This window comes from Lemur catta, chromosome 11 (genome assembly GCF_020740605.2).
Source record: "Lemur catta isolate mLemCat1 chromosome 11, mLemCat1.pri, whole genome shotgun sequence".
Classification (NCBI taxonomy): domain Eukaryota; kingdom Metazoa; phylum Chordata; class Mammalia; order Primates; family Lemuridae; genus Lemur; species Lemur catta.
The window spans coordinates 2,702,497-2,716,622 of NC_059138.1; the positions used below are offsets into that span (position 1 = coordinate 2,702,497).

The 14,126-nt window shown below is 50.9% G+C and overlaps 1 protein-coding gene across 3 annotated transcripts in view; it reads right to left on the reverse strand.

Annotated features, from left to right (window-relative positions):
- The window catches only part of DPP6 (dipeptidyl peptidase like 6), a 616,516-nt gene that overhangs the window by 154,956 nt on the left and 447,434 nt on the right, over window positions 1-14,126 (reverse strand). For 2 of the 3 annotated variants that reach the window (XM_045564622.1, XM_045564623.1), the window contains exon 7: window positions 4,306-4,387. The exons of the other annotated variant lie outside the window; for it this stretch is intronic. In XM_045564622.1, the coding sequence (XP_045420578.1) occupies window positions 4,306-4,387 (82 nt within the window). The remainder of the gene's footprint in view (window positions 1-4,305; window positions 4,388-14,126) is intronic. 3 annotated transcript variants of the gene reach the window in all.

The following is a 14,126-nucleotide window of genomic DNA, read 5'->3' on the forward strand; positions in this document are numbered from 1 at the left end:
TCTGGTAAATGCACATAGTTTTATCCTCTGGTCCCGTCCAAAACCCAGGACAGTGGCTCACTGGTGCTCATCCCACAGCCCCTCTGCTGGGGCTGCGAGGACGTGGGCTCCCTCCGCACTTGGGAAAGCATAGCTGTGAGAACTCGGTCCCGTGACCACCCCTGCTCCGCTGGGAGCGCTGTCTCCCGAGGACGGCTGCAGCCCCAGCCCTGCAGGTTTCCTGGCTAACTACGCTCCTTGCTCTTCCTCTGTCACATTCCGGAGCTGTCTCTGCATCGACGATTTCCCAACGGACTTATTAAATATCCCTTCAAAGCTGTTCATTTACCACCATGGTGCTCGCAAGCCAACCAAAGAGAGACCCATCTCTGTCTCTGATCTGCTGAGTGGACCAGCAGAGATTCCAGCCTTGAATTCTTAATGGTGTCTAATGCTGTGCAGTCTGATTTGCAAAAATTTCCACAGCACTTGTTTCCAAAGGAAAACATTATTATGCAACAAATTCACATAAGTTCCCTAAGCTTGCCCATTAACTTACTAATGCACCTGGAAGGGAATGAATTTAACTTCGAGTGTGTGCCTTGAGGACAGAGAAGGCCACTGCAGCTGCCCTCAGAATTTGTGTGTTTATGAAATGTTTCTAACAGACTGGCATATAAGGAAATAAATGGACAGTTCTAAACCAGACAATTTAATTGTATTCTAGGTTAGCAGAGACAAAAGCTCACATAAATAGACAAACACAGGGGAACAGGACTTCAGAAAAGATCAAAGGAAGGAAACTGACTTAGAGGAGTTCTCAGCTTAGGCAGAGCTTCACCTGACGAGGATGACAGGCAGAGAGGTATGGCACAAAGCGTGGTCACTACTGCTTGGCGGGGGGCTGGGGGGGAAGGAGAGAGGCTGTGTTAAACATTTTACATCTATTTTCTCACTTAATCCTATTTAATCTGGCCAACCAACTGCATTTTCTATTTCATGTTCTGGGCTTTCAGCAAACATTTTGGAAACAATCTGGTCATCCGCTGTGAACAACCACGGCCCCGGCCAGCGCAGCCGCGAGCGGACTCTGGCGGATCAGGGACGTCCACCTCACCCTTCTCCCGCTCCGCCCAGGCTGCGCCGCGGAGATGGTCTGAAGGTCCGAGACGACCTGCTCTACGGGGTAGGAGACACCAACTGAGACCACACAGGACATGGAGTGAACGCCCTTGCCCCACTCGGGGTGCCCCGTGCCACCCTCCCGTGACCTGCGGCTCCCGAGCAAAGGCGTCACGGCAGTCACTCAGCACGGGAGGCCTGCGCCCAGGAAGCTCTCTGGTGAGCTCTAACTGCAGCTGGGTTCTCTGCTCCCCAGGGAGAATTACTCACTTCAGTCTGACTCATTATAATTAGAGTAGGTTTACTCTAGGGAACAATGTTTACTTTTTAAAATAAAATGGCAATGAGGGATTTGTTGTGCGCCATCACTTACCAGCCCAGCGTTTGCACGGCCTGCTCCTGGGTGCGGGCTCCCTCCGCAGAGAGAGCGGGCGTGGGGAGCACTGTGATCAGACGGTGGTCCCAGGGTCAGGTTTCCCCCGCTAAGAACAACCAAGTGAGCATAGGATCCCCTGTAACAGGATCAGCAGACTACAGCCCACAGGCCAAGCCACCTGTGTTGGTAAATAAAGTTTACTGGAACACAACTGTACCCGCCATGTCTATATTGTCTTCATTGTGTTTGCGCTGCAGCAGCAAAGATGAGTAGTTACGACAGAGACCACATGGACTGCAGAGCCTGAAACATGCACCGCCTGGCCCCTCGCAGAGCAGGGCAGCCCTCCTCCAACAGGGCATGCTCTCTGTAATGAGCTACATTGCCTCTGCGTCCAGCACAAGAGGGTCTAATAAAAATCCCAAAGTTCACGTAAGTTTAAAAACTCAAAAATTCCATGAACATATTAGCACCTTTGGTACTAAGCCCAAGTATTAGCAACTGAAACTTAACTGAACATTCATTTCCCTGAAGCAGAAGGGAAGTTGAGTTTCCCTCACCTCTAGCATTTTCCTAGGACATATACACAGATTCCGGCTGTTTCCCTCCACCAATTATTTCATGCTTAAGTGGTCTTGTACCTCAAGAATATGTTAACTAATTAACTAATCTGTTTGTGCATTCATTTCTCAACAAATATTTACTGAGCACCAGGCATTGTGCTAGCTGTTACAGAACACAGAGATGAAAAAGGCTGACTGACGAGACGAAAAGGCCACCCAGCCAAGGAGAGGCACCTGCCCCAGGCAGGGAGGAGCCGTGTGTGAGGGAAGACTGCACCGGGAGACCTGAGGCCCCAAGACAGCTCCTAACAGAGTGTGTGTGGCGGGGGGCCGTGTCAGGAAGCTTTCTCTGAGGAGCTGACACTTACTTTGTTTTGTTGCTACCTATTCTTTAAGAGATGAAACATGATGACTTCTATAATCACCTGTTCCTACCCCTGTCCCCAAGGGAGCATGACATGGGAGTAAAGTCAGTTGTCCCAGAGGACCATTCTAGACTTAACTCCACAGTGTGCGTGACCGTGCATGTGTGCAGGCACACACCTGCAGATCCTTCTGCGACTGTGTGCTGCAAGCCTTCCAGAAGGCAGGGCTGTGCAGTGCTGGCTCTGCCACACACCTGGCCCAGCTCCACAGGCAAATGGTGAGGTATAAACTGCACGCTTAGGGATCCCCACGGGATGATAGGGGGAGAGCCAGCAGGCAGGGAAGAAAGAGACCCTCACACGGGGTCACGTTACGATGTCCTTTTCCTGCTGACCATACAGCAGTCGGACAATGACCACCCCCTAAGGCTACACTGAGCGGCCTGTCCCCTTCCCCCGGAGGCGGGAGTGTGCCGTGGGGCCCTGGGCTACCGTCGTCAGCGGGAGGCAGGGAGGGTGCTCCGTGGGTGTGCGATGGTCAGTTCACAGCAGGATTTGATGGATGCTGGAAACCTCTTCAACCACAGACATTCTTGAACACTTAGTTCTTCTATAATCTCCCACTAAATTGTATATTTTTTCTTGTGCCAGAGTCGTCTTTGAGGGAAGATGAATTTTATCTCCTCGTTGTGGCTGAGTTGACGGACTGGTGTCCCTCTGCCAAAGTCGGCTCCCAACTTCCTCACTTCCTCCCATCACACTGGGGTTTTGATTAGTTTCATTTGCTTTTTGAAATCTCCGCAATCAGTCTCTAGCATTGGAGACGCTTTGATAATAGCTAAAATAGTTTTGTGGCCTATATATTCCTGTTTTTTAAAACCAATTTGAGACAATGGAATTGATACGTAACCAAGAAAATATAATTGTGCTGTGGGGAGCTACAAGACTATCTTCATTCATATGACAGTTGACAGGCTATACAATACAGTCCGATCCAAGCTTTTAAATATGATCATTGTCATTGCCATTTTTGGAAAAGAAAGATTTAAAAATGCAGATTTAGGTAATCAGCTTGAAGATGCAGAAGAAAATGGGACCAGCATACAGCAGCCCCTTTATCTGATCTTCGAGCCAGGGGAACTTTCTGTGAGGGGCAACACACTCTTGTGAACAAAAGCTAACCAGAACTGACAAATGCTATCAGGTTTTAGACAAATGTGATGCTAGAGTTGGGACGAACCCCAGAGGTCACGCTATCCAAATCCTCACTGGGAAGCCAGGGCTGCCTGCAGCCGACAGGGCGGCCTGGGGCGAGAGCTCAGGCTTCGGAGCCACGTCCAGACTGCCGCTCAGTGCCCTCTCCCCGCACCGTCCCCGCCACTCACAGAAACGCCTCCCTTTGGCCATTTGGAGCGAGAATCCATGATGACATCCGATGTGAAGCCAAGAGGCCGCAGCAGCGACAGCAAAGGTTGCACGTGGAGGCCACTGGCCTGGCTCCGTGCCGGCCAGCAAACCGAGAGGAGTCTGAGTTCCGAGGGCAACTCTCGGCGACTCCACGGTTCTGATGATTCCCCTCTCCTTGAGCTCACTGTCAACCTGGAGTCTACACACACAGCTCTAGGTAGGTACCACCATGAGAGTATCAGATAAGGGGACCAAAGCGCACGATTGTCCAATTTTATGATAATTTGCCATCTAAAAAGAAATGGCCATTTTACATATTCACATACCCCGGTGTACTTGTTCCAAATTTAACTTACGCACACACACACACACACACACACACACACACACACACACACACCCCACACACAGGCTGAGTACAGCGCAATGCACTCAGCCTGAAAGTACAAATGCCATCAGAGTCAAAGCAAGGTCATGGGCGTGACGGACTTACCAGCTGCTGGCCTTTGGGGCCCCACCCTGCGTACTGGAGCTTTGCATTGCTGACTTCTGGTGGGTCCAGACTTTGAGGATCCCTAAAAAAAATGAACAGACAAACAAAAACAAAGCAAAATGTTGGGAACCAAAAGTTCAGATTTAAGAATTTTACCCTCAACCTATAGCTTACTCCTGTCTCCTTCCAGGGCATCAATTTCAGGAGCTTGCCTCCTGTGATATTAAACAATATGTCTCATTCAGTCTCCATTAGATTCCTTTAGATGTGTATAATTTATTTATATGATGCTGAAATAGGTCCATTACTGCTTAACCCAAACAGTAAATATTCACCAAGAGAGAACATGCAGAGAGGTCTATAGATCAATTTTTAAAATACCAAGAACAGTCAAAATTAAAAATTAAAATGTATAGCCATGCAGTAATAAATCCCCACAATTTATATCTCCATCTTTGGTTCTCCTAGAAGACAGTTTTTCCCTAAGCACAATGCCAGGCCATTATGACCTTCCAGAACTTGTGGCCTTGGGACAGATGAATCCTTTGGTTGTTGATAGATCTAAGTCTAGAAAGAGCTAAAGAGAGAGAGAGAGACAGAGAGAGAGACAGAGAGACAGAGACAGAGAGAGAGACAGATAGAGAGAGAAAATGAGGGAGGGGGTAAATTGAAAGATTTTTTCCGTTGAAACATCACTTATATTTTTCATTCTTAGTGTGCTGACAATGCAAAATGCCACAATAACAAAATCTTGTCTAAGTACTTAAAGGTCACAATACATAAAGGGCATGGTGAGCAAGATGAAAACATGAAAAAACTAACACTTCTAAAAATCTTAAATGTTTCAGTATATTTATTTTATAACCACTGCCGTCTCCGACACAGGAAAAGACTGATTTTCATATTCTTTCGGACGATGCCATCCCGCACGAGGAATGATGCCTGTGTTCTGCCCCTGCCCAGCAAACGCCCAGCTTGGCCTGATGCAGAAAGCACCTCCTCAACATCAACACCTTGACCACTAAGAACGGCCAGAGAAAAGCATGAAGCCAAGTGTAACGTCTCTAACCTCAGCTGGCTTCTAACCATGTCCGTCATTACAACGACCTGTCGTCACACTCTCTCAGTGCTGACTCTGGTCCTTCCTGCTCTCTTCGTGCCCCTCTCGTAACTGCCCCCGGCTCTAAGCGGATGACCGGGCGTGGGGCAGACGCGGGGCGCTGTGCCCTCTCAGGAAGAACCTGCTGTTCATCCGTCTACAGTGGAAGCGCTGCATTTCCGCCAACACGGGCTCCTCTCTCAGCAGCGTGTGGGGTAGCGCAGGGTGGGTGGGGGCCAGTCTGGCACGGCCTGAGGCCCCCCCTGCCGAGCCTGCTTGCTCCACTTCTGCCTCCACGGGCATCACTCTGACGCTGCATGCCCAGCCTTTGCTTCTGGGGACCCAGCTTGCCCCAGGCAACCTGCATCGCTGCTGGAAGACGGGCTCCCTGTCCCGCCACGCTGAGGTGCCCATCCCTCCTCCGCCACCTCCTCCTCCTCCTCTCCCGTCCCTCTCAGGGGACCAGGTGCCCCTCCCTGTCTAAGCCAGCGCCTCCTTCTCTGCCTCCCTTTCTGTTCCAGCCTGGAACCATCAAATCCTTTCCTTTCCGCTTACCTTCTTGGTAAACTTTTATTATGTTTTTTTTAATTCATAAGCTTTATTTTTTAAAGCAGTTTTAAGTTTACAGAAAAACTGGATAAAAGTACAGAGATCCCTTATCCTTCCTCTTCCTCTGCCCTCGTTTCCAAAATTACTACCACTTTGCCTTAGTGTGGTGCAGCTGGTACCATCAATAAGCTGATACTGATACATTATTATCCCCTGAATGCCGTGGTTCACGGTAGGGTTCACTGACTGTCTAACACATTCTAGGGGCTGTGACAAATGCCCGCTGCCACACACACTGTTAGAGTCATTTGGAACAGGTGGCCGCCCTAAATAACCCCGTGCTCTGCCTGTGCCCCTCCCCGCTGTCCAGCTCTGCAACAATCTTTGCCCAACTCCATGACTTTGCCTTTTTTGGAACGCCGCCTAGCTGCAATCACACATGCAGCCCTCCCGGGTTGCCACCTTGCAGGGGGAGCAGGAGCTCAAGTCTCCTCCAAGTCTTTCCGGGCTTAGCCGTTTACGTTGCACTGGCCGCTGGGACTTTGCTCAGCCACCCTCTTCTCTCTTCACTCCTGCTCTTGCCCTAAGGCTGTTCTCCCACCTGAGCACAGGACAGGCAAGCGCATGAGACAGACGCGTGTCCCTGACCAGCTGTCCCCCACCCGCGGCCCCACCCTGCCTGCCTGGTCTCCCTGCCCCGCCCCCACCCAGAGCAACATGGCTTCAGTCCCACTTTGACGCTGGAATCGCTCTTCTTGAGATCCGCGTCCCCACCGTCTCCACCGATGTGCCACACCCCACCACCCTCCGTCCTGGCCCGGTCTCTCTCCACGCGGTGAGGCCAGGCTTTGTGTCCGGGTTTTCCATGGCCCTCCCCTCCCCCGGCTCCCTCATCACCTCCTTCCTCAGGGTGTCTTCTCCCACCCACCCTCGAGGGGCAGTGCCCTAGGCTCCCACCACAGCCACCACTGCCACCGTCACATCCAGCTGCGTCCTGCGCTGAGGACACAGCCCCAGCCTCCCCTACGGGGACAGGACCCATGACTTTGGGTTAAGCCACTCGGTTTGTGGCAATTTGTTGCCGCAGCCCTAGGAAGCTAATATTTTCTGTTTTCCAGATAAAACGAGGCCCACGGTGCTGCTCCAGGACTCGAGCTCATTACTCTGGTTTGAAGATTCAAAGGGGAAGAATTCCCACCCGTGCGAGGTGCAGGGTGGAAAGGCCTCAGCCTTGGAGAGCAGCGCAGGGCAGTCCCCGGGGAGGGCTGTCCCCAGCCCTTGCTGTTCGCCCACTTGCGCTTCTCCGCGGAGGACAAGCCCGTCCCGCCGTCCCGCGTGGGGCCAAGACCCAGTTCAGTCTGGGATGACTTTCCATCGGAACTGGATCGTTCTGAAATTCCCAGGGGTGAGAGAGAGGGAGAGAGAGAGAGAGAGAGAGAGAGAGAGAGAGAGAGAGAGAGAGAGAGAGAGAGCGCGCGCGCGCGCAGGTGGGGAGGAGAAAGGGAATGCATGAAGGTGCGTGCTGATTTATTTGAGGATTTATTTGAAGTGGCCTTCTCCCATTTTTTTTTCTTTCTTTTTATTTATGCATTTATTTTAAAGAATCCATGGCAGGTTCTGTGATGAATCATCTCCAGGGTGGAGATGGATTAGTAAAAAAAAAAATGATGAAGGAAGAATAAAATGATCTGGACTTGCCATATCTCAAAATAATCAAGCAATCCATTCTGATTTTGCTTATTTGAGCAATAAACAAAACAGGGTATAAATCACGTTGAATTCTGAAGAGTAAATTAGTGCAGCAAAGTTTACTCATTTATCTTCCTAAGCTATTTTGAGGGATTGAAAAGCTTCCCAACAACAGCATTTGGAAGGGGAAAAAAAAAAAGCTAAAAATTGCTTTTCTGGTCCCTAAACTTTTGTGGCTAAACACATCAAAAAATAGAATCCTCAATGTCAAATAATCTCTGTTTTCTGAATCTTCCTATGTGCTTAGCCTGGTGGGTAATATAAAAATGTAAGATACACTCCCAGTCCTGAAACTGGACCTGCCTCATAGGAGATGCTCAGCAGATATTAACTGAGCAGTGAAGTAGTGGATGGATGGATGAGTAAGGGAATCTAGTCTAACCTCCACTTAGCGACGGGTTAGGCTCACACTGCACTTCGAGATTTGTACTGCCATTTTTTGTGTATATCCTAAATTATACGATTAAATTTTTGAGGACAGGAATCCTCATAGGTGTACTTCCCAAGAGGCCAACATTTGAGTACATACGCAATTTTCAATTTTAAAGTGTCTCTGACACTCTGTGGTGTATCAGAGGTTCCCCTCCTCGTGAAAGATTTGGATGCAGAGGTTTTCAGGAAGAGATGCTCTGCTCGCCAAATGAGTGACGGTGGGCTCGTTCTGAAATATTAGTGACTTATACCGCCTCCAATTCGTAGGGACACTTTAACATACATGATCACAAATGTAAGTACAGCTGTCCCTCGGTATCTGTGGGATGGGTTTGGGGACCCTCCTCAGATACCAAAATCCACAGATGCTCAAGTCCCTTATGTAAAATGGTGCTGTATTTGACATAACCCACGTACATCCTTCTGTACACTTTAAGTCGTCTCTAGATCGCTTATAATATCTAATACAATGTAACGTTAAACAGCTGTTATACTGTATTGTTCAGGAAATAATGACAAATTTAAAAGTCTGTACATGTTCAGTACAGATGCAACCCATCCATTTTTTACTTTTAAATATTTTCGATCTGAGGTTAGTTGAAACCACAGATGCAGAACCCACGGATACGAGGCGCAAACCGCACTAAATAAAGTTACAGAAATGGAAGGATTCTTTTTAATAAAAGGGAGCTTGTGTCTTATTTGGGACAGAGATGGGTTTGGAGCATATTTTGGGGGTGATGAAATGTCAAAATGGAACGAGACGATGGATGTGCAACTCTGTGGACCTAAGTGCCCCTGTTTGCCCTCTTGTAGGTGTCACCTGGCATCACATGCATTATAAACAGGTTTTTGATCACTTCAAGGGCTTGTCTGCTCCTGCCCTTCATTAAAATCCCGTTATAGAGCAAGAGGACTTAAGAAAGCTGCCCTAGAATTCATGCCTTGAGGTAAGTCAGTGATTTCTTTTTGGCATGTGGCAGGAGCACGATGAGACCCCAGCCCTGGAGACCAGGGGACACTGGGGTTTTTGAAACGACAAGAAGAAGTCCTTTAAAAAAAGAATGGATGTGAATGTGGCCAGTCCAGAAAGGCACCAGCTCCCTCTCGAGGGTCATTTTCTTTCGGCCCCTTCCCCGATGCCTTTATACTTTCTCCACTAATTCACCGGTATCAGCCCCGACTTTGGATGAATTTGCTCTCATTTGCCTCGATAACAAATTGCTCGAACTCTTTAACTCGAGATGTAGCTCAGTAAACATAAGTGGTGTGGAAATTACACCAGAGATTGAGAACTGTCCCAGCTAAATAGGTGGCACCCGGGTCTCCATGAGTCGCCCGCTGACGACGTGGCACTCACGGCTCTCAGCATGAGCAGTGGGAATGACGACGTGGCACTCACGGCTCTCAGCATGAGCAGTGGGAATGCAGGGCACACGCAGGAGCTCTGTGCAGCCCGAGGACCCGACAGCATGCACACACATGTTCTAGCATGTTCTACACACGTGTGTGGGGAGGCAGCGCTCCTGGGCTCTGTCACTGTGGTCCCTGATGAACGCCCCCTTCTCACCGAGAGCTGCATCTATTATCTGAGGATACTAATGAGGCCCTCCATGGAATTATTTCAAACCAATTTAACAGTGTACATTGATCCAAAAAAAACCAAACAAAAAAGCCCAAACATGGTGATAACGCACATGGAATTATTTCAAACCAATTTAACAGTGTACATTGATCCAAAAAAAACCAAACAAAAAAGCCCAAACATGGTGATAACGCACAGGACTAGAGAAAAACAGAGAAGCAGGCAACGCTGACTCTCCAGCAGCTCAGGCAGGGAACGAAAAGCAATAAACCAGAAAGCACAAGAGCAGTGAATGGGAGAGAAGGAAAGCATCTCTGGAGGAAAACGACTTAGATGCTGCAGCTAATGGGCAAAGCGGGGCCCATGCAGACGCCGAGTCTCGGCTGCTGCGTCTCCCCGGCAGCCGGCGCTGGAGAGTCACTCGCCGATGCGTCTGAAGCCTGTGGAGGAGCCTCTCCTTTTCCATGGTGAGAGCTCACCGCTCGTTCTCAGAGGGCTTCCTGGTCACCCACCTCCCCCTGTGCCGCCTGCAGACTTCCCCCTCGACCCCCCCGTGCCATGCCTTTGGGTGTCTGAGGCATATCGGACCTTTCATGTTGATCCTGTCCAAGGTAGGGGCTCGTTAGGAAAGGGCTTGAAACAACCTTGTTATTCAGATACTGCTTTGGGTGAGGATGCCCTGGGAAAGCTTTCTAGTACCCAGAGGAAATCCCAAACCAGCTGGGGCTGCAGGAGTCACGCAGACCCCGGCTGGAGGAGCCTGAGAGTAACGCTGGCCCAGGACGCCTTTGGGGCCTTTGGTTTAGTCACCGTCTTTCCCTTTAGGCTGCCCGTCTGTAAACCGGGGAGGCAGAACCAGGGCTGTGTGAGAGTGATGGGCGCTGCCGACATGATCTGGGGAGCAGGCTCGGTCCTTCCGGACAGACAGATTTAAGGTCAGCAGCCTCTGCGTGGCCAGGCCAATTGGGACAACACCTGACACGGCAGGACCCTGCAGTCCCTGCTGTGGAGTGGGGTCCTCGTCATTACAGCACGGCTCTGGGTGTAGCTGAGCCTGCAGAAGGAGCGTCTCCTCAAGGTGTGGTACAGAGGTAGGTACTGGGGACTGAACTTTAGCCTCACATGCTGTAGATACTGATTAAAATTATAACTCTAGGACGTAACATTGCACAGTTCTGATAGAGTCTAATAGGAGGACAAGGGTAATTAAGTCATTCTCTAATGAGTGTGGTTTCTCCAACCACACAGGAAATTTCTTGAGAACCAGCAAGGTTTCCCCTGTAGTCCACGTACCCAGTGCGGGGCTGGCACCCAGGAAGTTGCAATCGTGCACGTCCACCCTGCCCCGAGAGCCCCTCTGAGCATTTCTAAAGGGCCACAGACACTTCCCTTTGGGCAATGGTGTGGAGAATCACAGTTATGATGTACAGAGAGGTGCAAAAAGTTTGACCTTTCCATCAGTAATTGGGAACATGGTTGTCTTTCGTAAACTTCCTGTGCTATGAAAAGCTTAACCCTAAAGAGTGGAACCCTCCCGGCCAGCGTGGTCCACCTTCATCCGTTTGGCTGGACGTAGAAGAGACAGAGCTGCAGGCTAGCAGTAAATGCATTTCTCGTTTGGACAAACAGAAACATGGCTCCATGTGGCTTCTTTTCACCCTGAGTGCAGTAGCCAGGCAGTGCACACGGTGGCCTTGCTCACGCGTGTCTCATTTCCTGCATCTGTGCTGCCGCTGGAGCAGTCAGGAAGCCTCGGCTTTCTGCACAGTCGTGTCATCACCTCGAATACTGTGCTGCGGGGCTTCTTGGCCTCTCCATGGAACTGGGCCTCCTCAGTGAAGAAACACCACAGCTCACCCTCTTCCGTACCGTCCATAGCGGGTGGCTCTGGAAATACTTAGAGCCAAACACACGGACTATTGGTGGTGCTTTGCCGTTTGGACACTGGGGAGGTCCAAGGCTGCCTGCCTCTCTTTCTCATGGTGTTGCTGTCAAGTTATAATAAAAGCATGGGTATGAAAGTTTGGAAACCTAAAATGTCCTCCCAAGAAAAACTGCCTTATGGCTTTTGCTGTCCCTAGATGGGAACCCAGCTGTCAGCAGACAGACTGCTGCTCACAGACTGTGCCGGTGCCGGGGGCTCTATGCTCTTTCTTGAAGCCTTGAAGCAACAGGCACGGCCCGCGCACAGCTCTGGTCTTGCCTTTGCCCTTCCTTAGGTGGACAACCAAGAGGGACGATTCTTGAAAGGGAATCGTTCCCTCCGCAATCTGGCCAAGAAGGGAGGGCTTCGCTGAGCCAGCAGGGCCTGGGCTTTCTCAACCTCTCCCAAGGTTCGTGCCCTGGTGGCGAGATCGGCCCACGAGGGAGTTTCTGCTCCACCCCCTGCCTCTCCTGTCCTCGCTGGCCCCACCACTGCCTGCCTCAATGCTGACCTGCCATTCAGAAGGGGCTGCAAAGCCATCATTCGTGGGGACGAGCAACCACACAGTCAGGAAGCTGCTCCCGCAGGCCAGACACCAGCCTCCGTGAGGCCCCAGCTGCCCGGGGAGAAGGGAAGACATGATGGGCTGGTGTCTCGTGTCGGGGGCCCGGATCTGCGTGCGGAGCCCGGAGGCTTCTCCCCACAGCTGTGCGTGGCAGGTTCCGCCGGCCATGCATGGTGACTGGGAGAGGACAGGGGTCAGTAGAGTTAGCCTGTCGAGCAGTGAGTTGAGAAAAGGGGGCTGTGGGGCCCTAGATGTGCAGCCACTCTGGATGACCGTTCGGCAATTTCTCACCAAGCTAAACATACGTTTACTGTAAGACCCAGAATTCACCCCGAGAGAAAGGAAAACACGTCCAGGTGAAACTCTGCCTGCAGACGTTCACAGCACTATCATTCATGCTGGCCTCGAAACTGGAAACAACTCAAATGTCAATCAAACGTTGACTAAACAAATACATGTGGCATGTCCATGCACGACCCCTCCCTCAGCAGTGAGCAGAAAAGAATGTGGACACCTGCAGCAACATGGGGCATCTCCAGGGCAACTGCAGAAGCCAGCCGCAGAAGGTGACACACTGTACAACTCCACAGACATGACAGTCTGGGAAAGGCAAACTGGTGGACGGATGATGTGGCAGCGGCCACAGGGGGCGGCAGAGGGGGGGACACGGCAGAGTATTTTGGGCTCATGGGAATGTTCTCTACCTTGGCTGTGGGGGTGCTTGTGTGATTGCACCTATTTGTCAAAACTTACTGAACTGTAAGTTTTAACATGAATTTTCTTAAAAGTAAGTTGCACCGCAGTGAGCCTGTAATCACGGGCATGCGGCCAGTGTGTGCCCTTTCCACCCTCGTCTGGACAGACGGGCCACCCGCTGTCCTGGAGTGACGCCCTTCCCAGGTCAAGGCTGCCCTTGAAGTCCCTAACACAAACACTGTGGGGGCTTTGTGTCCAGCCCTCTGCTAGGGACAGTACGAGTACAGAGAAGAGAGGAGGTGACACAAAAACAAAATGAAATAAACCAGACAGGCAGAGACACGTGTGCCTTTCCCGGCCCGCGCCCGTGCCCAGGGCGGTGCCTGGCATACGCCAGGTGCTCGTGTCGCAAGCATGAACACACAGCACAGCACACGCGTTTGCCAGGCCGGGCCACCGGGGCTTAGCCGCCGGGTCTCAGTGGACATATCGGTGAATAAGAAGAGGCCGCTCCGGGGTGGAAATAGACCTTCCAGAGGTGACATCGCACCTCTGATTTTGTGTGACTTGAAACCGACCCCGTGATTCCTCAACATGAGAAAGCCATCAACAGCCAAGATTTAAAAAAACAACAACAACCTTCCCAGTGTGGACACAGAGACTGGCAACATCTGGTGTGTTTGTCTGCAGCACCAATCGATCCCCTAATGCAAGACATTGAGCAGCGTGAAGACCAGATCCCGCTGGGTGGGCCCAGGGAATGTGAGCGTGGGAGGCCCAGGAGCAGGACGAACGTGAACCCCCCTTCATGGGGGTCACCTGGGCCCAGCAGAGAGCAGCCTTTGGCACTACAGCACCCTCACACCAAGTATCACTCAGTAAGTCCCCAAGGACACTGCTAATCTGAGACTCACCTCTGTTTCCCTGAGTGTGGAGAGGACAAGGAAATTAATGCTTCAGGAGAAACCTCAGGGGCGTTCCCAGAGGTAGCAGTGCCATTTCTCGGCTTCAGCACAATCCGGGCATCACCCTTGTGGCAGTAGGCAGGGAGGGGGCTGCAGGGCCCTGGCTGGGCACTTGACTCACCTAAGGAACTTTAAACCTGTCCCGAGGTTTGCTCCTCAAAGACTCTAGTACTTTCCACGTGGGTGGGGCTCAAGTGTGCACATTCTTGCTGGTCCACGTGGCTCAGTTACTTAATTCATTTCCTCCAACTTTCAAC